General features: G+C 41.9%; 1 protein-coding gene across 1 annotated transcript in view; it reads left to right on the top strand.

Moving 5' to 3' along the window:
• The window catches only part of loxl1 (lysyl oxidase-like 1), a 120,480-nt gene extending 97,387 nt beyond the window's left edge, over positions 1-23,093 (top strand). The window contains exons 5-7 of the mRNA XM_073025049.1: positions 9,753-9,848; positions 9,935-10,050; positions 16,129-23,093. Of these exons, the coding sequence (XP_072881150.1) occupies positions 9,753-9,848; positions 9,935-10,050; positions 16,129-16,135 (219 nt within the window). The 3' untranslated portion in view covers positions 16,136-23,093. The remainder of the gene's footprint in view (positions 1-9,752; positions 9,849-9,934; positions 10,051-16,128) is intronic.
• Positions 23,094-23,858: the final 765 nt, after the last annotated feature.

Raw genomic sequence — 23,858 nt, 5'->3', positions numbered from 1 at the left:
GTATAAATGCCATGAAAATTAGCTTTCTGCAGCAGCAGCTCAGTACATTACAAGGCTAGGACAAACATAAATTAACACAAACTAAATTAGCAAATCACCATGTCCATTCATCCACAATGGAGATTAAGCATAAGTACTCTCCTCTGCTCTGTGCTGATGGTCACATCCCATGCTCTTTCATTAATACTCAGTTTTGCCATTATAAGCAATGTAGATATTTAACCCTGGTTGTCAAAATTATGTAATATAGTAGAATTTTAATTGAGTGGAATTTTGGTGATAGGGTATAATGTGGTCTTGCTACAGCCAAGTACATTTAGCACAACTGATTGGGGATGGGTTTGCAGGTAAGCTGCTTCTATGGCTACAGAAGTGGTTACTCTTGAACCGTAAGTGGATTCAAAGAGCAGTACAGCAGGGATACAGGCCCTTCAAACCAACTAGTCCATGCCGATCTCTATGCCCATCCAGCATTTCCTGCAATCTGCCCTACCCCTCCATGTACCTATCTAATTGCTTCCTACATTATTCTATTCTACCTGCTTCACCCACATCATCTGGTAGATCAACATCTGTATGCCCATCACCTTTCATGTGAAAAAGTTGCTCCTCAGGTCCCTTTTAATTCTTTCCCCTCTCACCCCAAATCTATTCTTCCTAGGTTTGGTCTCTCTTATCCTGGTGAAAAGACTGCTGCTGTCCACTTTATCTCTGCCTCTCTTTATTTTAAACATTTCTATAAAGTCACTCTTCATTTTCCTACATTCCAAGTAAAGAAGACCTAGCCTGGCTGACCTCTCCCTATAACTCAGACTCTAGTCCATGGTGTAATGTCAGAAGACAGGCTGGAAGTTCTGCACAGCAATGTGACTAATGTTTGAAAGGACAGAGAAACTGACAGACCAGAGGCAGTGAGGTCTGGGGCAGATCAGCCCTGATCATATCGAATGGCTGAGCAGGTTTGAGGGACTGAGAGGCCTATTCCAACTCCTAATTGCTTTTGTGTTTTGTGATAATGGCCAGATAACCTCCTTTATTGGTGTTGATCGAGGGATCAATATTGTCTAGGACACGAAGAGAACTTTGTTGCCCTTCCTCACAATATTGCCCTTATAATTTTTACATCCACTGGACAAGGTACATGAGATGTTACTTAGAAGGCAATGCAGTAATCGCTTGGAGACATATTATAGCTCTACGAGATGTGGTAAAACCTCAGTTGGAAAATTGTGCCCAGTTCTGGATGTCCTGCTACAGGGAAGATGCTATTAAGCTGGAAGGAGTGCAGGAAATTTCTATGTGGATGTTACTAGGCTGAGGGCTTGGGAGTGTAGCAGGTAAAGGTGACCCTATAATGATTTATAAAAGCATGAAGTACATCGATAAGATGAATGTCACAGTTGGGTTTTTTTTTACAGAGTGGGAGCTCTAAAACTGTAGATATACACAAAATCCTAGATGAAAGGGATTTGGGAATCCTTGTGCAGAACACCCTAAAGGTTAACTTGCAGGTTGAGCCAGTGGTGAGGAAGGCAAATGCAATGTTGGCATTCATTTCAAGAGATCTTGAATACAAGAGCAGAGAATGTAATGCTGAGGCTTTATAAGACACTGGTGAAGCTTCACCTTGAGTATTGTAAACAGTTTTGGGCTCCTCATCTAGGAGGAGATTTGCTGACATTCAGGAGAATCCAGAAGCAGTTCATTTGGGAATGAAAGGGTTATCATATGAGGAATGTTTGATGGCTCTGGGTCTGTACTCACTGGAATTTAGAAAGATGAGGGGCGATCTCATTGAAGCCTTTTGAATGTTGAAGGCCCTGGATGGAGTGGATGTGGAGGGGATGTTTCATGTGGTGGGGGAGTCTAGGACAAGGAGGCACAGCCTCAGGATTGAGAGGCGTCCATTTAAAACAGAGATGTGGAGAAATTTCTTTACCACGCGCAGCTGCTGAGGCCAGGTCATTGGGTATATTTAAGGTAGAGCCTGACAGGTTCTTGATTGGACACGGAATCCAAAATTACGGGGAGAAGGCCTGAAAATGGAGTTGAGGAGAGGAAAAAGAATCACCCATGATTGAATGGCAGAGCAGACTCAATGGGCCAAATGGCCTGATTCTGCTCCTATGTCTTATGGTCTAAACATCCAGCAGCATCTATGGAAGCGAATAAAGAGATAGCATTTCTGGCCAAGGTCCTTCATCAGTCCCTAATGAAGGGTCTCTTCCCATAATGTTGAGACTGTTTAATGCCCTCAAAGATGCTGTCTGATTTGCTGATTTCCTCCAGCATGTTGTGTATGCTGCTAAAGATTTCCAACATCTGAAGAATCTCTTGTATTTAAAATGAGAGGGTGCAGATTTAAGGTGAGAGGGGAAAATATTTACAAAGACCTGAGGGGCAAGTTTATCACACACATGGTGGTGGATATATGGAATGAACTCCCAGAGGAAGTGAACTGTAGCATGTGACTGTACTGTATAATTCTGGGACTCTGCATTGAAGAGTGAACCAAGATTGTCGTGCTCACCCCTCTGAAGAACTTTAATTAGCCAGGGGTCTTTCCACTTTGGAGGCAGATCTGCTGCTACAAACCTCCAAGCAACTCAGTAATGTTTCTGCTGCCTGAATGCATGACAAAATAAGACACATGGGATAGAAAGGAAAGGAAACAGGTCATAAGAAGATGGTGGAGGAGTGTGTCTATTGGATTGTACTTGCTTAGTCCTGACATGGGCTCAATGGGCTGAATGGCCTTTTTGCTTGTTGTGACCTTACTGTGATTCTTTGGAAAAAGAGCGAATGGTGTTTGAGTATTCCTTTAAGGAAAATGTATTACTTGGAAATAAGAGCAAAGTTACAAATGGAAGTTATTACTTTTTTTTATTCTGAAGCATTCTGATTTACCAGCAAGGTCAGTACATAAGAATTATGTTTCTTAAATCTGTTATTGATTAATTTAGCATGCATCCTATCAGACAGATTATTAATTGGAGGTTGTTTTATGTAGAAATGCTGAATGCTCGGGTTAATGTGTGGTTCTATTTTCAGCTAGATGGCGTTGCCCTGTATTAATTCAACTCAAATAAAACTAGGTTGATATAATGTATTTATAGCTGGTTAAGAGAGTTAACTCTGAAAATGCCAGAGTACTGTCATGTCATGTCGTGCCGTGTGTCTCAAAGTCAAGATGTGAAGACATCCCGATCGTCAAAATAGTATTTATCTCAGGAGAAGCTAATATACTGGTACAGATTCGCTGAGTCCAGCTAATACAATGTCAGACATACATTTGGTGTGGAGGCTTACACTCAGTGGCCACTTTATTAAGGACAGGGGTGGTACCCGATGTGGTCTTCTGCTGCTGTAGCCCATCCACTTGAAGGTTTGATGTTTTGTGCATTCAGAATAGCTCCTCTGCACACCGCTGTTGTAACACATGGTTATTTGAGTTACTGTCACTTTCCAGTTAGCTTGAACCAGTCTGTCTATTCTCCTCTGACCTCTCTCATTTACAAGACATTTTTGCTAACAGAACTGTCACTCACTGGATGTTTTCTGTTTCTCACACCATTCTCCATAAACTCCAGAGACCATTGTGTATAAAAATCCTGGGAGATCAGCTGTTTCTGAAATACTTAAACCAACAATCTGTCTGGCACCAACAAACGTTCCATGGTCAAAGTCACTTAGAGATGACCTTTCTCATGCAATCTAATGCTTGGTCTGAACATCTTGACCATGTCTGCATGCTTTTATACATTGAGCTACTACCATATGATTGGATAGTGAATATGCATACGTCAAGATGCTCTTCATTGGCTACAGGTCAGCATTCAATTCCATCATCCCCTTTAAACTAATCAAAAAGCTCCCAGACTCAATAACTCCTTGTGTAACTGGATCCTCGATTCTTCACTTGCAGACCTCAATCAGTTCAGATTAGCAACAACATGCTTTCCATAATTTCCATCAGCATCGGTGCACCACAGGTTGTGTGCTTAGCTCCCTGCTCTACTCGCTTTACACTTATGACAGTGTGGTGAAGCACAGCTGCGTTGCCACTTCCATAAAGCGCTGGAGGAGCTCAGCAGGTCAGGCAGCATCTATGGATGGGAAAAAAACAGTCAGTGTTTCGGGCTGAGACGCTTCATCAGGGTCTCGGCCTGAAACATTAACTGTTTACTCTTTTCCATCGATGCTGCCTGACCTCCACCAGCACATTGTGTGCATTGCTCGAGATTTCCTGCATCTACAGTACCTCTTGAGTCTTGGGTCTAACGCCATATTTAATTTGGGGATGACACCACTGTCATTCGCTGAATCAAAGGTGGTGATGAATAAGCACATAGGAGGGAGACTGAAAACCTGGCTCAGTGGTGCCACACCAACATCCTCTCACTCAATGTCAGCAAGACCAGGGAGCTGATTATTGACTACAGGAGGAGGGAATCAGAGGTCTATGAGCCAGTTGTCGTCATGGGAATCACAAGTGAAGAGGGACAACAACTTTAAAGTCCTCGGTGTTTTTGAGGGCCTGTTCTGAGTTCAGCACATAAGGGCCTTTACATTATGAAGAAAACATGACAACACCTCTGCCTTGTTAAATTTGTAAAGATTCGGCATGAGATCTAAAACTTAGATAAACCAATAGATACGTGGTGGAGAGTATATTGAATGGTTGCACCGTGGTTTGGTACGGAGGCACCAAAGCCCTTGAACAGAAAAGCCAACGAAAAGTAGTGGCCACAGCCCGGTCCATCATAGGTAAAGCCCTCCCCACCATTAAACAGATCACAGAAAAGCAGCACCCATCATCTGGGACCCTCACCACCCAGGACATGCTCTCTTCTCGCTGCTGCCATCAAGGAGGAGATACAGAGCCTCAGGACCCACACCACAGAATCAAGAACAGTTATTACTCCTCAACCATCTGGCTCTCGAACCAGGGGTGATAACTTACTGCAACGACAAACTGTTCTCTCAACCTAAGGACTCCCTTACTCACTTTCAAGGACTCTTTATCGCAAGCTGCTGTTATTATTGTTTATTTATTTGTTTTTTTATTCCTCTTGTATTTGCAGAGTTTGTTGTCTTTTGCACGTTGGTGTTTGTCCATTTTCTGTGCAGTTTTTCTGTGATTCTGCTTTATTTCCTTGTATTTACTGTGAATGCCCACAAGAAAATAAATTTCAGTTTTATATGGTGGCATACATGTACTTCGATAAATTAAACTTTGACCTTGTATTTGCATTAATGAGCAGGTGTACAGATGTACATAATAAAGTGCCCAGTGGGTGTATATTGCAGGTATTGTTAACAGTATGTAGCCTGTGTAACAATGGTACAATAATGGCATTTGCTAAAATCCTTGTTACAGTATTTATAACTTCTGCAGTAACTGTCTTTTACAGAAATCTATTTTGGTCGTTGCAGGCTTTGTGTGGAAATGAATTTTTGTAGGTCCTGTAATACTGCCCGATCTTCCTGTTGCAGTTTGCAAGCAGGTGACACCCTCTGTCTCTTTTGTAGTTTACTCTTATTGTTTTTTAACCTTTTAACTGGGTGACTACATGCCAACTTTCTCATTAGATCTTTATTCCATACTTATAGAGGACTTGATCGTAGTGAACTGAGATAGAACAGTATTGCTTAGCCGCAGTGCGCAAGTTAGTCAGTCCTGGACTTGCGTGACTGTATGCAGCGTTGAACACAAAAGTGTCAGCACGGCTGCACTAAATGTAACTAATATACTGAACTCAGCATGTCAAATGTGCCTCCTATCCAGCGCTTTATTGTCATGGCAACTATAATTCATTGTTTCCAATATGGTCTTATTTATTTCAGTGTGGTCACTAAATTTCATTAAAGGTATGGGAATTACGTGTTTAGAAACATAGAAGTGTAGAAAACCTACAGCACAATACAGGCCCTTCGGCCCACAAAGCTGTGCAGAACATGTCCTTACCTTAGAAATTACCTAGGGTAACCCATAGCCCTCTATTTTTCTGAGCTCCATGTACTTGTCCAGGAGTCTCTGAAAAGACCGTATTGTATCCACCTCCCACCACCATCGCTGGCAGCCCATTCCATGCACTCACCACTCTCTGCTTAAAAAAAAAACTTACCCCTGACATCTCCTCTGTACCTACTTCCAAGCACTTTAAAACTATGCCCTCTCGTGTCAGCCATTTCAGCCCTGGGAGAAAGCCTCTGACTATCCACATGATCAATGCCTCTCATTATCTTACACACCTCTGTCAGGTCACTTCTCATCCTCCGATGCTACAAGGAAAAAAGGCTGAGTTCACTCAACCTATTCTCATAAGGCATGCTCCCCAATCCAGGAAACATCCTTGTAAATCTCCTCTGCACCCTTTCTATGGCTTCAACATCCTTCCTATAGTGAGGCGACCAGAACCGAGCACAGTACTCCAAATGGGGTTTGACCAGGGTCCTATATAGCTGCAACATTACCTCTTGGCTCCAGAACTCAATCCTACGATTGATGAAGGCCAATGCACCATATGCCTTCTTAACCACAGAGTCAACCTGCGCAGCAGCTTTGAGTGTCTTATGGACTTGGACCCCAAGATCCCTCTGATCCTCCACACTGCCAAGAGTCTTACCATTAATACTATATTCTGTCATCATATTTGACCTACCAAAATGAACCACCTCACACTTACCTGGGTTGATGCAGGAAGTTTTACATTTACTTACCTTTTAGCCTTTTAATTTATTTTCATTTTATAAAGTTATTTTTTTAAATGTCTCTGATTACCTGTGATAGTTACAGACAGTGGAACAGTCCCTGGATGGAACGGTACATTGAAAGATCATTAGGGCAGTCCAAGCATAGGATTAGGATATGTTTCCTGTTTAAATGGCCTCACCTCCCCACCCCACCATGGGCTGAGTTCTGCCAGCGCTGAGGTCCTACAGGAAGCGAACGCAAAGAGCGGGCTCAGTCGAGCCAGAAGTGGCCCAACTCCTCAAATCAAAGGGGCGTCACAGTAGCATAACAGTTCAGGTAATACGATTACATCGCTAGTGACCCAGTTTCAGTTCTGTCACTGTTTGTAAGCAGTTTGTGCGTTCTCCCCGTGCCCATTGGATTTCCTCTGGATATTCTGGTTTCCTCCCACGTTCCAAAGACATGCTGGTTAGTAGGTTAATTTGTCACATGGATGTAATTGGGAGCACAGGTTCATTGGGACCAAAGGGCATCATACCTTGCTGTATCTCGAAAAAAAAAACAAACAAACAATAATATGTCTCCCCAGCTATTCCAGGCATGCAAACAGCTGGCCGTACCTTCTAGTTCCAAGGACATGGTTTTGACTGTGACCTCCAGGACTGTGTGTGTTTGTGTGAAGTTTGCCTGTTTTTCCTGTGACTGTGTGCACTTGCCCCAAGTGAACCGGTTTCTATCCACATCACAAAGATGTGCTGGTTAGTGAATTCACTGCTGTAAATTGCCACTTTATATAGACTGCACACTTTTTGTTTCATGAAATTGTGACTTCTTGCAAATGTTGGTAGGTACTGGAGTAACATATATATGGTCTGAAGAGAAGAAGGGAAAGCAGGACTTTCGGCGGAGAAGTTGTGCAGTCCTATTTCTCCTCCATTGAAAGATGCAACTATACCTACTGGTTGGGTTCTATGACCAAAGTAACACTGTTGCTTTTATTAATTTTCCATTTGTGCCCACATGATGTTCTGATGTGGTTGATGACACACCAGTGTATCTTGAGAATGCCCAAACAAAGCGATGCAACACTTGGGTTGTGAATCAGGGATTAGTTTGGTAAAGCCCTTATTGGTATGTTCTATTGGCATCACCCTTCCAAACTTCTTGAATGTTCCCAGATTGGAGATCCTGACAAGTACGCAATGAGGCACATTGCTGAGATCTTTCTTTGATTCTTGTTGGTATATATCAATTCCATAAGATATAGGAACAGAATTAGGCCATTCAGCCCTTTGATTCTACCCCACCAATACATTCTGGTTGATTTTTTTTCAACTCCATTCTCAGCCTTCTACCCGTGGCATGAAACATTGTGCATTTGGCAGTGAATATCCCCAGTGCTGATGTTATGTTGGAAAGGAAGCAATTAGTGAAGCAGCGTACACAAAATGCTGGAAGAACTCAGCCGATCGGGCAACAGCTATGGCAGTGAACAAGCAGCTGACGTTTCGGGCCGTGACCTTTCTTCAGAACTGGAAGGGAAGGGGGAAGATGCCAGAGTATAAAGATGAGGGGAGCGGAAGAAGGATAGCTAGAAGTGATAGGTGAAGCCAGGTTGGTAGGAGAGATAAAGGGCTGGGGATGAAAGAATCTGATAGGAGTGGAGAGTGGACCATTGGGGAAAGGGAAGCAGGACACTAGAGGGAGGTGATAGGCAGATGAGAGAGGTAAGAGGCCAGAGTGGGGACCAGAAGAAGAGAGGACGGAGAGGCAAATGTTTTTTACAGGAAGGAGAGATCAGTATTCATGCCATCAAGTTGGAGGCTACCCTGATGGAATATAAGGTGTTACTGCTCCACCATAAAGGTTGGATTCATCATGGCTGAAGAGGAGGCCGTGGACCACCACGCTAGAACAGGAATGGAAATTGAAAGTAAGATATTGGGCTACCAGGAAATTTTGCTTTTGGCAGATGGGGCGACGAAGCAATCCCCCAATTTATGACAGGTTTCACCAATGTAGAGGAGGCTGCATCGGGAGCACCGGATACAATAGACGATCCCAGCTGATTCACAGGTGAAGTGTTGCCTCACCTGGAAGGACTGTTTGGGGCTGCTGAATTGAAGTGAGGGAGGAGGTGAATGGGCCAAGTCTAAGATACGGCTCTGAAGTAAACAAAGCTTTGTAATTAAACCTTTTCTTTAGATATACATTTGCTGCACAATGTGTATATTGTGATGTTGCATACCACATTGTATAGGCATTCACATTCAGAGCATTCCATTGGCAAGAGAGTTGTTTAGCCAGAAGGCACAAATTACTATAATTGAGGAAAGCTAAGAATTGTTGTTGCAGATTACACTGGTTTACACAGCCTAAATAGGTGATAGAAACGTGTTCAGTGGTAATTTCCAAAATGGAATTGAATATTGAATGAAAAAAATTGAATTGTGGAGCTGTGGCAAAAGAGGAATAGGCAAGTATAACTGGATATTCTTTCAAAGATGGGATAAAGATTTGCTTTCTCCTTATGATTCTGTGATGTACATTTTGATATAGCAACTTTGGCCTATTTGCTGTCATTATATCATGAAATTGATAGCACATTTGGGATTTTTTATGAGTAATCAAACTTATACTAGCTTTTGTACGAATGTTACAGATGCTCACAAAGTTTTGAACTATTTGACAGCCATTTTGGCTTGGAGTGTGGCTTAGTCAGCTGCCTAAGCATTTTGTGAGATTTATTCTGCAGGGTCTCTGCATTGTTTATTTGGGAGAAAACTTGCTGCTAGAAGTTTAGTTCAAGGTTCAGTTGGCAGATTCTCTTAAGATAACTGCTGAGAAATGCGGACATATCAGGAACTCGCCATTAACATTATGGATGCTAATACCTAGCAGTTCTAGAGAATGGGAAATGATATTCTCTTAGCTGGGGCTATTCAGTGTTTGTGGGAGCTTTCCTCGATGTCACATACTAACTTTATTGTCTCCATTCTTAGACATTGTTGCAGAATGCTAACAAACAACATATTCACCTTCTTTGCCCTTCTAGGGACTGAGTCCTGGTTGCTACGACACCTACAATGCAGATATTGACTGTCAGTGGATTGACATTACAGATGTCCAACCTGGGAAATATATTCTAAAGGTATAGAGCTAACAAATTGTTGCTTTATTCAATATTATCTTGTGAAAATATATATTCTAATACTGTACTTGTCTTTTATGCTACAGCTTCAAGTAAATCCCAACTATCTTATACAAGAATCGGATTTCACTAACAATGTTATCAGATGCAACATTCACTACACAGGGCAATACGTTGCTACTACAAATTGTAAAATAACACAGTAAGTATTTAAAATCCTTTGTAAAAAGAGAAAATGTACTTATTTGTGTATTTATTCATTCATTCATTGAGATACAGGCACGGAATAGGCCCTTCTGGCCGTTCAAGCTGCACTGCTCAATGATCCCCTGATTTAATCCGAGTGTAATCATGGGGCAGTTTACAATGACCAGTTAACCTACCAACCAGTACGTCTTTGGACAGTGGGAGGAAACCAGAGCGTCCAGAGGAAACCCACGCAGTCACGGGGAGAATGTGCAAACTTCTTACAGGCAGCAGTGGGAATTGCATTGAACTGGTCTCAAGACTGTCAGGATTTCCCCTCCCATCTTCAGTCTTGCTCCCTCAGCCACTGCATATCCACCAGCACTGGAAATTCACTTCCATCTTTCTGTGCATGGCCACTCTATCCTGGCCTCCTCTGCAAATTAATGACGCAGTCCGTTTTGGAAAGCCCCTTTCTCTTGCCTCCTTTTATACTTTTCCTTTCTCTGTTACACAATTGATAGCAGAGACTTTGTAGTTTCGTCTTCCACTCTAGCACAGAGTTGTTCAGTCTGGAAAGAAGCCATTTGGCCCATCATGTTCATGCTGACCACCCTATTTCATCTAGACTAGTCCCTTTTATCTGCATTTTGTCCATAGCCGTCCATGCCTTTGCTACTTTATTTGTCTGTGTTCCTGTATTTAATTTTCCCACTGTATCTTGCTGATACAGGGGACCTTCCTGAATCCTTGCATCCAGCATAATATTTATATTATGGGATTTGGGGATTTGGCACTGCATGTAGTGACCATGGACTGATTTGTGTTCCTGTTCACTAAGTTATGAAAAGGACCATGTGCCTTTTATTGAAGGTGGTCAATACTGAATTAACAGCGGAGGTTAATAAACATTCTCACACAGCATCATAGGACAAGTTACCCACAAGGGTGGTTAGGTCATGTGGTGTGCTGGCCTTCATTAGTCAGATTGAGTTGAAGAGCTGCAAGATAATGTAACAGTTCTATAAGTTTCTAGTTTGATCACACTAAGTGTTTATTTCTGGTCTCATTATAGAAAAGATGTAGAAGCTTTAAACTGGACGTTGAGGAGAATTACCAGGATGTTGCTTGGATTAGAGAATATGTCTTATGAGGAAAAGTTGAATGAGCTAGGGCTTTTCTCTATGGAGTGTTGGAGGATAAGAGGAAACTTGATAGGAATTGTGTAAGATCATGAGGGGCACTGATAGAGTGGACAGCCTGCAACTTTATCTGGGGTGGCAACGGGCAATACCAGAGGACATCCGTTTAAGGTGAGTGGAAGAACTTTTATGGGAAATATCAGAGGTAGAATTTTTATACAGAGTCATTCACTGGAATGCACTGCTGAAGGCTGATGCAATAGGGACATCTAAAGACCCTTAGACAAGTAGGTGGATGTCAGAAAAATGGAGGGTTATGGGCTGTGTAGGAGGGACTGGTTAGCTGGATTGTGGAATAGGTTTATATTGGTCTGCACAATAATGTGGGCTGAAGATTGTGTACTGTTCTATGTCTATCATTTACAATCCCATTTATCTGTACTGTACACCATTCATCACTGTACCTTTCTGCACTGTTTGCACACAGAGGCACTTCATTAGAGCAACCTTTTTGAGCAGCAGCTCTGTGGTTAGAAAGGTGTGCTTTACACAGACTGTCTTAGAGCCAGGTATGCGCAGGCTTTCCCTACCGAGGGCCAGAGGGCGTCCACTGTGGTCAAAGTGTTATGTGAGAAGTATTTCATTTCTTATAACCTCCCCAGGCGGATACATAATGATCAGGGACGGGATTTCGAGAGCAGGCTCGTCAGTGAGTTACTGGGCATGCTTGGAGTCGAGGACAACTCCCTATCGTCCACAGGGTGATCCTTAGTCCGAGAGGTTTAATCGGACCTTGCTAGACATGCTCAGGACCTTAGAGATCAGCAAGAAGAGGAGGTGGGGTCAACATATTGGAATTCTGGTCCACAGTTACAACTGTACCCGAAATGAAGCTACCAGGTACTTGCCATATTATCTGATGTTTGGATGTGAGGCAAGGTAACCAGTTGAGCTTTGTTTTGGGACTGACGAGGGCAACTTACCACCGAAGACTTATCTGAAGTATGTGTCTGATATGAGAAGAGAGCTGAAAATCGTGAGCTCCAACGTTGCACATTAGACTGTTTCTTTAAAATGGGCCTTTTTCTTTTTGTTTTCTTTACTAACTCTCTAGACAAATTAAGAATTAAAAGGCTAAATCGTTTAATTGCATATGGTGTAGTGTTTGTTATTTCTTGGTACTGATTTATAATGGGGACACATCACGCAGCATCCACCCAAATGAGGTTTCACCAGTTTGGCCAGGCTCCGGAGGCTGTCTCCCCGTAGTCCAGCACAGCCCGCCGAACCTGGGGGGGGTTACAATTATTTGTGGTTGTGTGAGGTTTCTGGCTTGGCAGCAATGAATGAATGGCCATGTGATTCTCACTCAGGATGCTGTGCATTTTGGAAGAATAGTAGGTGTGCATCTAGGCAACAGAGGTCTTGGGTCAAAGATTAAAGATGAGGATTCGGAATGGAAATTTCCGTGGATTTGGCCTTTCATGCACCATGCCTCTCACTCAGACAGGTTAATTAAGCACCATTTGTGCTCAGACTTCAGACTGTCAAGTTTCTGACTTCACTCTTCACAGGCTAATTTTATTGACCTATCAGGAAGTCTCAATTCTGCCCTGGACAATCATTTTTCAATACTTTTCCTATGACAATAGAGGTCATTTGGCCCCTTTAGACTGTGCTAGCTCTCAGAGCATTTCCATTGCCTCCTTTTCCCCCCTACTTGTTTTCATGTTGTCTATTCTATCTCACAGGTCAATCCTGACACTCACCTACACATTATTGACAGGAGGTAATTATCTTAACAGTCCATCTTTGGGATGTAGGACGAAAATGGAGCAGCTGGGCCAATCTGATTTCTGAGGCAGCTCTATCCACAGATTCGTCTTGCAGTCTGCATTGCAACATTCAGTCAGATAAGAATCATATGGATTTATTGACTGCAGGTGTTTTGCTATAACACAAGATTAGTTTAGGTGTTATTAACTTAATTAATCGGCAGAACACTGGGGACCGAAGGACCTGTTTCTGTGCTGGACTGTTCTGTGTTCAGTATCCTAATGTGTGTTTCCTGTAATGCAAATTGGATATAGCCTAATTAATGAATTAGAGAATACTGTTTGGACTGCACGGACTGAGTTGGTTGTAATGTGATTTTGATCAGGAACCTGCCATCAGACACATGCTGCCAATTTCACCATGGGGGCAGTCAACTTCAGTGAATTATTTTGAAAACTAACAGGCAGTCACTTCTATTGATACTTGTGCAGTAATCCTCCATTAAAATGGTAATCAGCTTGTTATTGCAACATGTACTGAGATACAATGAAAAGTTTTGATAGTACTGCATCCATATCGATAATTCCATATATAAGTACATTGAAGTAGTACAAAAGGAAAAACAAGAATGGAATACAGAAATAATGTTCAGAGAAAGTGCAATGCAGGTAGGCAGTGAAGTGAAAGGGCCGTGGCAAAGTTAATTGAGAGACCAAGAGTTCATCTTTATCGTACAAGAGGTCTATATAACAGTGAGACAGAAACTGTTCTTGGGCCTGGTGGTACGTGTTCTCAAGCTGTTGTATCTTCTGCTGAACTGAAGAGGGAAGAAGAAAGAATGATCAGGTTAGGATTATGTTCGTCCTTTCCTGAGGCAGTGGGAAGTGAGTTGGAGGCTGATTTTCCTGAGAGACCCAGCTGTGTTTTCTGCATTGCAATTTTTTTTTTAGCAATCGTGGCCAGAACAGTTGCCATACCAAGCTGTGATGCATGTAGCTTTTAATACTTTTTAGCTTGCATAACAAAATAAACTTTAAAAAATATCTTTAATTTTGAAAATCCTCTGGAAGAAAAGAACTGTTGTTACAAGTCTGAGATGCACACACTCTTAAACCCCTTCACCAAAGTTAAAGTTGAGTTAATTGACACCTCCACAAGTCCTTGCACAGGTACAAAGATAAAACTTACTTGCAGCAGCAACACAGGCAAGTAGCATCATCTAAGCAGCACTCACAAGAAAAACATAAATTATATAACCCAATTAGAATTAAAAAAGAAGTCCAAGTTTTAGTGTAAAGTGGTCAAGTGTTTCCATACTGAGGTAATGATTAGGGTTGTGAAGGTTCCTTTAAGAGTTTAATGGTTGAAGGGAAGTAACTGTTCCTGAATCTGGTGGTGTGGGACTTCAGACTTTTCTACCTCCTCCCTGAGAGAAGAGTTGCTAAGGGCGCCATGGTAACGACGCTATTACAGCTCGGGCACTGGAGTTCAGAGTTCAATCATGGCACACTCTGTACATCCTCCTCATGGAATGCGCATGTTTTCTCCGGGACCTCCGGTTTTCTACCACAGCGCAAAGACGTACCGGATAGGTTATTTGGTGTTACGTACCCCGTAACTGGGTGTCTTACCAGCAAAGATAGAAGTGTCTGTTGGAGTCTGGTGGTACTATTTTCAACAGTATTTATTAGTAAAAATATACAAAATAATATCAATGCGAATATACAGATAATATATGTTAGCAATACTAAACCTAAAAGTGTGGGTATTATAGTAATCAATAATAAACAAGCTCTATCGTTGTCTAGGGGATAATGAATTGTCACATGGAAATATAAAGTTCAGTTCAGTTCATGCAGGCTAAGGTAGTGGTTGGTCGATGTGTTGTAATTGTTGGAGAGAGAGAGTGAGAGCACGCAAACAGTAACAGCTATTGACTTGCCAACCTTCCTTTACAATCTTGATCCATCGATGTGTTGTTGCTGTGGCCATTCAAGTATGACCCCTCCGTCCTTTAGCTAGACCGTTCTTCCGTGGTGGACTCGTCACCCAGGCAAGGGTGGACACACACACAAGCCCCCACCGGCCTCGCTATAAACACTGTGAGTTAAAATTTACCGGTCCTTCGGTCTCCGATGCCCCACACTTTCTCGTGGGTGTCTGATGCTCACTAGTGTGTCTCCTGGTGTGTCTGAGGGGTGTCACCCCAGACCTCACTTTTATCCCCACTCACGGGGTCTCAAGTGTCAATCAGTTTTGAATGACTTAGCTCATCAAACCAGCCCACTCCAGCTGTCCACTGAGGAATTTCAATGAATAGAATAGTACCAAGTAAACAATCCTTCTCCAAAAGACAATAACAGTAAATCAATGGCTCCTCTCCTCTCTTATCAATAGCAGATGTTCCAACTTGTTTACCTCTTATCTGTGTCTCTCTCTCATTCTCTCTCATGAGCTGTTATCAGTAACAGCTGTCCTGGCATTTCTTTTGTCTCTCTTACTTCCTTGTTAGCAGCATCGAAATAGTAAATGGTTTGCGATTCTCCAAAAGGGGGGGACATGGGCAACTCTGCACCCTTCTGCCCATCAGATTTGTTCATCCTTCGTAACATTGGTCATTGTAAATTGTCCTGTGATTAAGTTAACGTTAAGTCAATGCTGTGTGTGTGGGGGTGGGGTTGATGGTTGCTGGGTGGTTGAGCTTGAAGGGTGGAAGACCTATTCTATGCCATATCTCTAAATAAATAAAATTTAAAAATTAAAGATGGCATGACCCATGTGGTGGGATTCTTTGATGACAGATGTGCCTTCTTGAGGCAATGTCTTACCTAAATATTTTCAATGGTGGGGAGGGATGTGCCATAATGTATTGGCCCGAGTCTACCACTCTCCATAGCTTCCTATGCTCCTGCACATTCGAATTACCGTGCCAGATCATGATGTAACCAGTTAAAATATTTTCAACTACTCCATAAACAGCATTATGCTCAGAGTGCAAGCATGATTTTCTATTATGCATGGTTTCTTAGGAATGTAGCTATTGCATTACAGCAAGACTATCTGGTAATGTATAAACTTTGGTTATTTATTTAAAGCTCTGTTTGGGTATGGTTATTCTTGAGGCAGTGGTCAGTGAACCTTCTTGTTGAGACTTTCCCTGCTTTTGTTTTATGCAGGTCTTGATCTGCCTGTTTTGAATTTCAAAACACGACGTACACCGAGCGAACATCTGGTGTGGGTGGAACTTTATCGTACAGCAGCTGTGGTTTGGTAGTTGTCACTGCGAATCAGTCACAACCAAAGAATCCAGCAGCAACACAAAAAGAGCTGTGGACCACGAGCCAACCGCCACCAAGTATAAATCTCTGCATGGACTAGTCAGCAAGGGTGTGTGGGCATCTGGAAAAGGCGCTGTTAATTAGCATCTCTGTTGCCATCTAAACGTGCCTATTAGAAAAAAAGTATTCAGCTCTTTTGCACTTTTAAGTATATAAGAAATCGGTGCAAGCATTTGCCATAAGCCTTCCTCACCATTCAATAACTGTGGCTGAACTTCAACACCAATACTTTCCTGCATAATCTCCCCACTAATCTGTATTCAAAAATCTTCCCACTTCAGTTTTGACTGTAGTGTATAGGCCCCTTGTGGTGAAAACTTCAAATGTTTATAATCTTACAACTCTCAGTTAAGATTGTCCAGTGTTCCAGCATTCTATTTGGACAAGTCTTCTCAGAAAATGTAGAGAATATTGGCCAATCTAATACCTCTGTCTTAAGATCTAGTTCGTCATGGGATGACTCGTTTAGAAACAGGCTCTTTGGCTCATTGAACCCGTGCTAACCATCAATAATTCAGTTACGTTTATCCTATATTCATCCCTCTTTATTCTCCATATATCCTTATCAACACCACCCCCCACCCAAATTCTACCACTCATCTACACACTAAGGACAATTTGCAGTGGCCAAAGAACCTAATATCCTGAATGCCTTTGGAAACAGAAGAGTCTCTGCTGGTCACAGGGAGAATGTGCAAACTCCACACAGATAACACCAGAGTTCAGGACTGAACGTCAGTCTCTGTTGCTGTGAGACAACCCCACCGTGTCAACCTAATCCCTGATGCTTTGTTAATTAGTGAGATTTACTAATCCTCATCTTCTTGTCATTGCCAGAGCAGGCTTAAGGAACTGAATAAGCCATTCCTGCTTCTCTGCCCAGTGCCTTTGCGCCTATAATGGGGTTACACAGGCAGAGAGCATTAACCTGCTCTTTTCCTGACCTGCTCTCTATTCACACCACATTCTGTTCAAGGTTCAAACTCCCATTTTTATTATCCTACCCTCTGTTTTGTAAAGTTCCATTGGTGGAAAAGATTGACCGCCGGTAATCCAAATTAACGTGCCCAGGATTGCTGGTACAATGCAGGAAGGGTAGAGAGCCCTGCAGAGTCAGAGTATGTGTGGCCTCTTCAACAAAACCAGTATTCCAGATGATTGGATAAAATCCCAAAGAGATGGTGTCTGGGGGAGCAGAATGGGAGCTCTTTACGTGATACACCATATGAATCTCTCAGTTAATGCTAAACTTGCTTCAGATTTCTAAGCCTCCTTAACAATTATATTTTTAATTTTATTTATTTAGAGATACAAGATGGTAATAGGCCCTTTCAGCCCTGAGCCCACGCCACTGAAGGACACCTATGTGCCCAATTAACCTACTAACCTATATGTCTTTGGAATGTGGGAGGTAACCAGAGCATCTGAGGAAACCTACTGGTCATGGGGAGAATGTGCAGATTCCTTACAGACAGTGGTGGGAATAGAACCAGGGTCACTGGTGTTGCAAGCCGTTACACTACCACCATGCTACCTTGACACTACTGTGTGTTTCTGTATATGTTCTTCCCATCACTCCCACCCCCCCCCCCCCCCCCAACATCCTCTCATGACACAATTCATTTGTCCAATGGATCCTGAAATTTGGGAACTCAGCTTCACTGGAACTTAAGTGTCCTCCTTACACTGTGTCCTTAATTTTCCTTCCTGTATGATGCACAGTCCACACTCATATTGCACCCTTAAGATGCAATATATAAGATAGGATTTTACCCAGGGAAGTGTAACAGGAAGGTGAGGAAAGCTGGCTGAAAGTTTGGTCAAAGATGTGCTTTCTAAGGGAGCCCACAAATTCTTTGCCGAGGTATGGGAAGGGAATATAGAGCTCAGAGTTCTTTACGGAACATCACCCTTATATGTCCTGTGTTGGGGGTGAATAGATGACCGAAATGTAATTCAGCAAGCAATCGGACTTGAGCAGCATCTGAGGTAAACGAGTCATGATATTTAGGGATGAAAACCTGCATCAGAAACTTGATAATTCCTCTCACCACCCCCATACTCCTGTTGCTCAACCTGCTGAGCTCCTCCAGCAGATTGTTAGTTGTGCCACGTTCCAGCATTTGCAGTCTCTTGTGTCACCAAAATGAAATTTGGAAGAACAGTCCTGAACAGTGCTATTTTATTAAGTTTAGTAAGCTCTGTATCAGGCACACTACGTACAACAAATTTATACTTACAGGCAAGCGATCAGACCGTCTACCATTCAAAACCCTCACCTAAGCCCATCTATCACATTGCAGTTCAAAGGTCATCTGCCAGTCAACACCTCCTCACCTCGGTTCATCTATCATATCACAGTCCTTGCCCATCCTTCCGTCTTCACCTCGTGTTATTGGCTATCTCCCCTTCACACTTCAGTCCAGAGAAAGGGTTTGGACCCAATGTCCATTTCCCTCAACAGATGTTGCCTGACCCTCTGGAGTTCCTTCAGTAGCTGCTCTGGATTCCAGCATCTGCAGTCTCTTGTATCTCTATCTCATATTTCTGTACAGATTTAAAAACTAAGCCACAAGGTATTCTTGATGTTTAATTCAAAATATTAATTATGTAGAAAAGCTTGGAAACATATTACCATAATCAATCTGGATGTAGTGAACAGGGAAATGGGTTTGGTGGAGCTGCGTGGTAGGAACTAGCATAGACTCAATAGACCAAGTAGCCTCCCGTGTCAGAACAACACTATGATTTGAAGAAATTTTGTGCATCAGTGAAAAATATATTCTCTCATATAGATTATTATGGATATTTGCTGTGATCGGGGTGTCTAAATCTAGAGAGCATAGATTTCAGGTGAGAGGGAGAAGGCTAATAAGGAATATGAGGGGTAAATTCTCCTTATAAAAAGTGTTTGGAGTGAGCTGCAGGAGAAAGCGGTGGAGGCAGCAAGTCACATCATTAAGAGACGAGACACAGGAAAATGCAGATGCTGGAATCTGGAGCCAAAGACAGAGTGTATTTTGGGTGGGTACCCTACATCAGGACCTCAGCAAATGCTGCTCAACATTTAAAAGGCATCTATACAGACTCTTGAAGAGCAAGGCATAGAGGGATATGGAATTTATGAAGGCAAATGGGATTAGTATAGCTAAGTGTGTTGGTCAGCATTGACACAGTGGAAAGTGCTCCTTTTCTGTATACCTCTGTGAGTTGAAATTATGAAGTTAAAAGTAAGCTTGATCATTCTGAGAGGAGCATAAAAATGAAATACTTATCAAATATATTTGTTCCGGTTCTCTAGTGACCAACAGGTCACCAGGACTGTTTCACATTGTTTTCTTGTGCCGCTGAATTAATAGTAAAGTACATTTTGTACAGGTCACTGCAGAGAGCTTTCTTAATATCTCCACAGAGTCCAGTCCTGCAAGACAGCTGACCTAATCTTTATTTTAAGGTAAAGCTGATTTTATAGTAGCCTGCTAAGTAACTTGTTGCAAAGTCACAAAGCTAATTCCTGAGATTAGCCTGGAACTGACTGGTGATTATGGGAATGCTAATGACTTTATATTTTCCTAGAATATTACACAATTCTAAACTCTGGATTAAACACTGCGCTACCTGTCAAGGGCAATTATGTTTTCCACCAATTTTACAGAAAAAAAATGTTGTTCTAGCTGGAACCTTTCAAGGCTTTGGGAAAGTATTGTTCACTTTATTCTTAGAGATTAAGAATTCGAAGATCCTTTTGCAATCAAATAAACTAAATCCTCTAATATGTTAAACACCTTTGAATTAAGAGCATAAAGGCAGCTCCATAATCATTCACTCCCACCACCTCCAAGGCACAGAGGATGTAGTGTGTATTATATACAGAATGCTTCAGTTCATTTGTTCACTTCAGTTGTTAGCAGGATTTGTATTTTCACATGAAGTGTTGGTCTTTTGTTTTTTTAAATCTTTTTTTCTTCTAATTGTGCTCGTTCGGGATTCTTGCTTTCTGGCTACCTGTGAGCAAGCAAATCTGAAGGTTGTAAAATTTATACATTCTTTGACAATAAATGTATCTTCAATCTTGCTCAGGCTAGTTCAACAGCACCTTCCAAACATGGATCCTCTGCCAGCAGGAGGAAGGTGGAGGGGGTGGGGGTGGTGAGTCTGCCACTTCCTGCAGGCTCCTCGGTCACACACCACAGATTGCGTCATGGCTGCTGAACCCACACCCTGAAACTCCTTGAAGGAACCTCATCAGAAGGATCCCAGCAGTTCAAGATGGTGGCTCACCATCGTCTTCTCAAGCGCAATCTGTGACGGTCAATAAATTTAATTGTCAACGAAAGCCCATATCTCAAAAAATGAATAAATTAGGAGACAACAGCTTACATTTATTTAATTCATAGAAAAGATAATTTACAGTACAGAAAAGGGCTTTTCAGCCCATTATGCCAGTATTATTTGAAGACAGCATCTCATCCTCATCCCCACCAATGGGTCTGTAGCCCTACAGATTCAGGGATACATCTAAATCCATTTTGAATGTGCTGAGCGTTTCCCTACTAACCTCTCAGGCCTAGAGTTCCAGAGTCTAGGTGAAAAGAATTTCCCTAATCTTCCTACTTGTTCTTCATTTATTTAGCTTAAATCCTATAACCTACTGTGACCTATAGGCAAACAGCTTTTGACGATGAAACATTTAAAATATGCGGCAGTAAATCTGTGCACAGCAAGCTCCCACGGAACACTCGCCTGCTGATTTGTTTTAAATACTGGCTGGGAGAAGCTAATTCTTTCTCATCGATGCGGTGTGATCCTTACTGTTCAGCAGAGAGAGCAGATATTTTAATCCCATCTCCAAGACATGAGAATTTCCCAGAAAGGGTCTCTTCACAATGTATTTGGTAGGCTGAAAGAGAGAGTGGCCTATTATTCCCACTCTTTGAACAATGCATCTTCTCGACATAAAAAACCCACAATTCCCTTCAAAGTACAAAGTTAAAAGTAGATTTGTTTTCAAATTCTGTATATGTTATCATTTATTACTTTGAGATTTATTTTCTTGCAGGCATTTAAGGGAAAAATAAATATAATTGAATTTTAAGAAAACCCATACGTAAATAGACAAAGACTGACAAACAACCAATGTGCTAAAAAACTGTGCAAATAAAAATAATACTGAGAGCATCAGTTGGAAAGGGTCCTTGAAAGTGAGTATGCAGGTCATCAAATCAGTTCAGAGTATTGGTGAATAAAGTTATCCATGCCAGTTCAGGGACTTAATGATTGTAGGGTAATAACTACTTCAGAACCTGCTGGTATCGGACCACAGGCTTTGGTACCTCCTGCCTGATGGTAGTAGTGAGAAGAGGGCATGGCCTGGATAGTGGGGGTCTTTGATGACAGATGCTGCTTTCTTGTGGCAATGCTCCATGTAAATGTACTCAGTAGTGGGGGAAGGCTTTGCTTGTGATGGACTCCGATGTATCCACCACTTTCCCTTTCCATCAGCAGATGCTACTCGACCTGCTGAGTTCCTCCAGCAGATTGTTTCCATGGATTTTTAAACAATGGTGTTGGTAATGCGATAAGCCTATTGCATGCGTCAAAGCCCGTGGGTTTATATCATTTTTCAAAGAACTGGGGTAGCAGGATGATGGTGGTTTCAAGGTTTGAGCAACTGTTTTGTGACTCCATTTAATCATACAGAGTAAGCAAAGCAAAAAAGAATCTCTTCTGCAAAGTTCTCTGCCTGCTTTGATTGGTCAGTACAATGAATTCTTCACCTTTCAAAATATGTACACTCAGTGGCCATTTTATTAGGTATCTCTTGTACCTAATAAAGTGGCTACTGAGTATATGCTTGTGGTCGTCTGCTGCCATGGCCCATCCACTTCAAGGGTCAGCGTGTTGTGCGTTTTTCTGTACACCACTGTTGTAATGCACGATTATTTGAGTTACTGTTGCCTTCCTGTCTGCTTGAAATTGTTTGGCCGTTCTTCTCTGACTTCTCTCATTAACAAGGCATTTTCACCCACAGCACTACACTACTGCTCACTGGATGTTTTTTGTTTCTTGCACCATTCTGTGTAGGCTCTAGAGACAGTAAGGTGCAAAATCCCAGGAGATCAGTAAGCCCTGAGATACTCAAACCATCCTATTTCACACCAACAATCATTCCACGGTCAAAGTCACTTAGATCACATTTCTTCCAAATTCTAATGTTTGGCCTGAATGACAACTGAACTTCTTGACTATATCTGCATGGAGTTGCTGCCACATGATTGGCTGATCAGATATTTGCATTAACAAGCAGGTGTATCTAATAAAGTAGCCACTGAGTGTATATCTGTGTAAATAGCACATCTGTAGTAAACAATCTATTTTACTACTGACAAAGGAAAATAATGATTCACTGTGTACTAAAGTTAGCTGAAAGAAATAATGCTTGTGGGGAACAGTTAAAAGAAGTTTTATTCCCAGAATAAAGCATATGGCAATCAGCTGGGCATTTTGTGCACACTAGTGGTTTGTGCTTTTATTCCAAGTACTCAGGACCCGTAAACTGGAAGACCTGATAACAAATGTAACCCTACTGTATCATTTGTCTTTATCTCAACACACGTGATCACGTGAGATTATATAACTTTGCACTCAAAGTTTCGGCCTTGGTAACCATGTCTATGCATTACTTAAAATAGCAGAAATATTTTACAAGAAATTGTTAATTTTACTGGACTTTTGTAGGCTGGATGTATAATTGCAATATTAAAAAATAAAGGAAATTCAATGCAAGTTTCGATTTGAAACCAGCTGAAATGGCCTCCGTTTTTATTTCTTGCTTTCTTTCATCTTGGTTTCCATAATAGGAGAATGTGGCAGGGGTTCCCAATGTTTTTATGGCCATTAAGAAAGGGGTCTGTGGGCCCCAGGTTGGGAACCCCTGATGTAGAAGAATGGAGGTGAGGGTAGGTGGGGAGTGTTCATTATTACAAGAGGCATAGATAAGAAGGACACCAACAGTTTTTTTTTTCCAGTGTCACGGAGACCAAAAATACGGGGCACAGTTTACGGTAATAGGGGAATGCTTTAAAAGAGACCTAAGGGCAACTTCACACATAGGGTAATGAGCTTCCAGAGGAAGTGGTTGAGGCAGGTAAAATTGCATCATTCAAGAACCATTTATATAGAAGCATGAAGGAGTGGAGCTTGGAAGGATATGGGTCAAGTGCAGGAAGGTGGAACTGGATGACTGGGCACCAAGATTGGCATGGGCTATTTGGGCCAAAGGGGCTGTATCCCTGCTGTTTTGCTTTCTAATTCTTATGCTAACCAAATGGTGTGGTAGAATGGGATGCTAATCCTTGCAAGGGAATGTTAAATAGTGCAAGATAACTTGGAAATATTTTTCAGCATATAAGAATTTGCTTTATTGGATTCTCAACCTTGAAGATTTTACTGCCACTGTCTCACCCCAGGACAAAAATGGGTAAAGGTTGGCTATATTACAATAGCTGAGAAGTTTACTTACTGGATCAGTGGCTATAGTTCTGAAGACATTTTTTCAAATCTTGCCA

Source organism: Hemitrygon akajei, chromosome 21, assembly GCF_048418815.1.
Source record: "Hemitrygon akajei chromosome 21, sHemAka1.3, whole genome shotgun sequence".
NCBI lineage: Eukaryota > Metazoa > Chordata > Chondrichthyes > Myliobatiformes > Dasyatidae > Hemitrygon > Hemitrygon akajei.
This window is presented reverse-complemented; position numbering and strand designations above follow the sequence as displayed.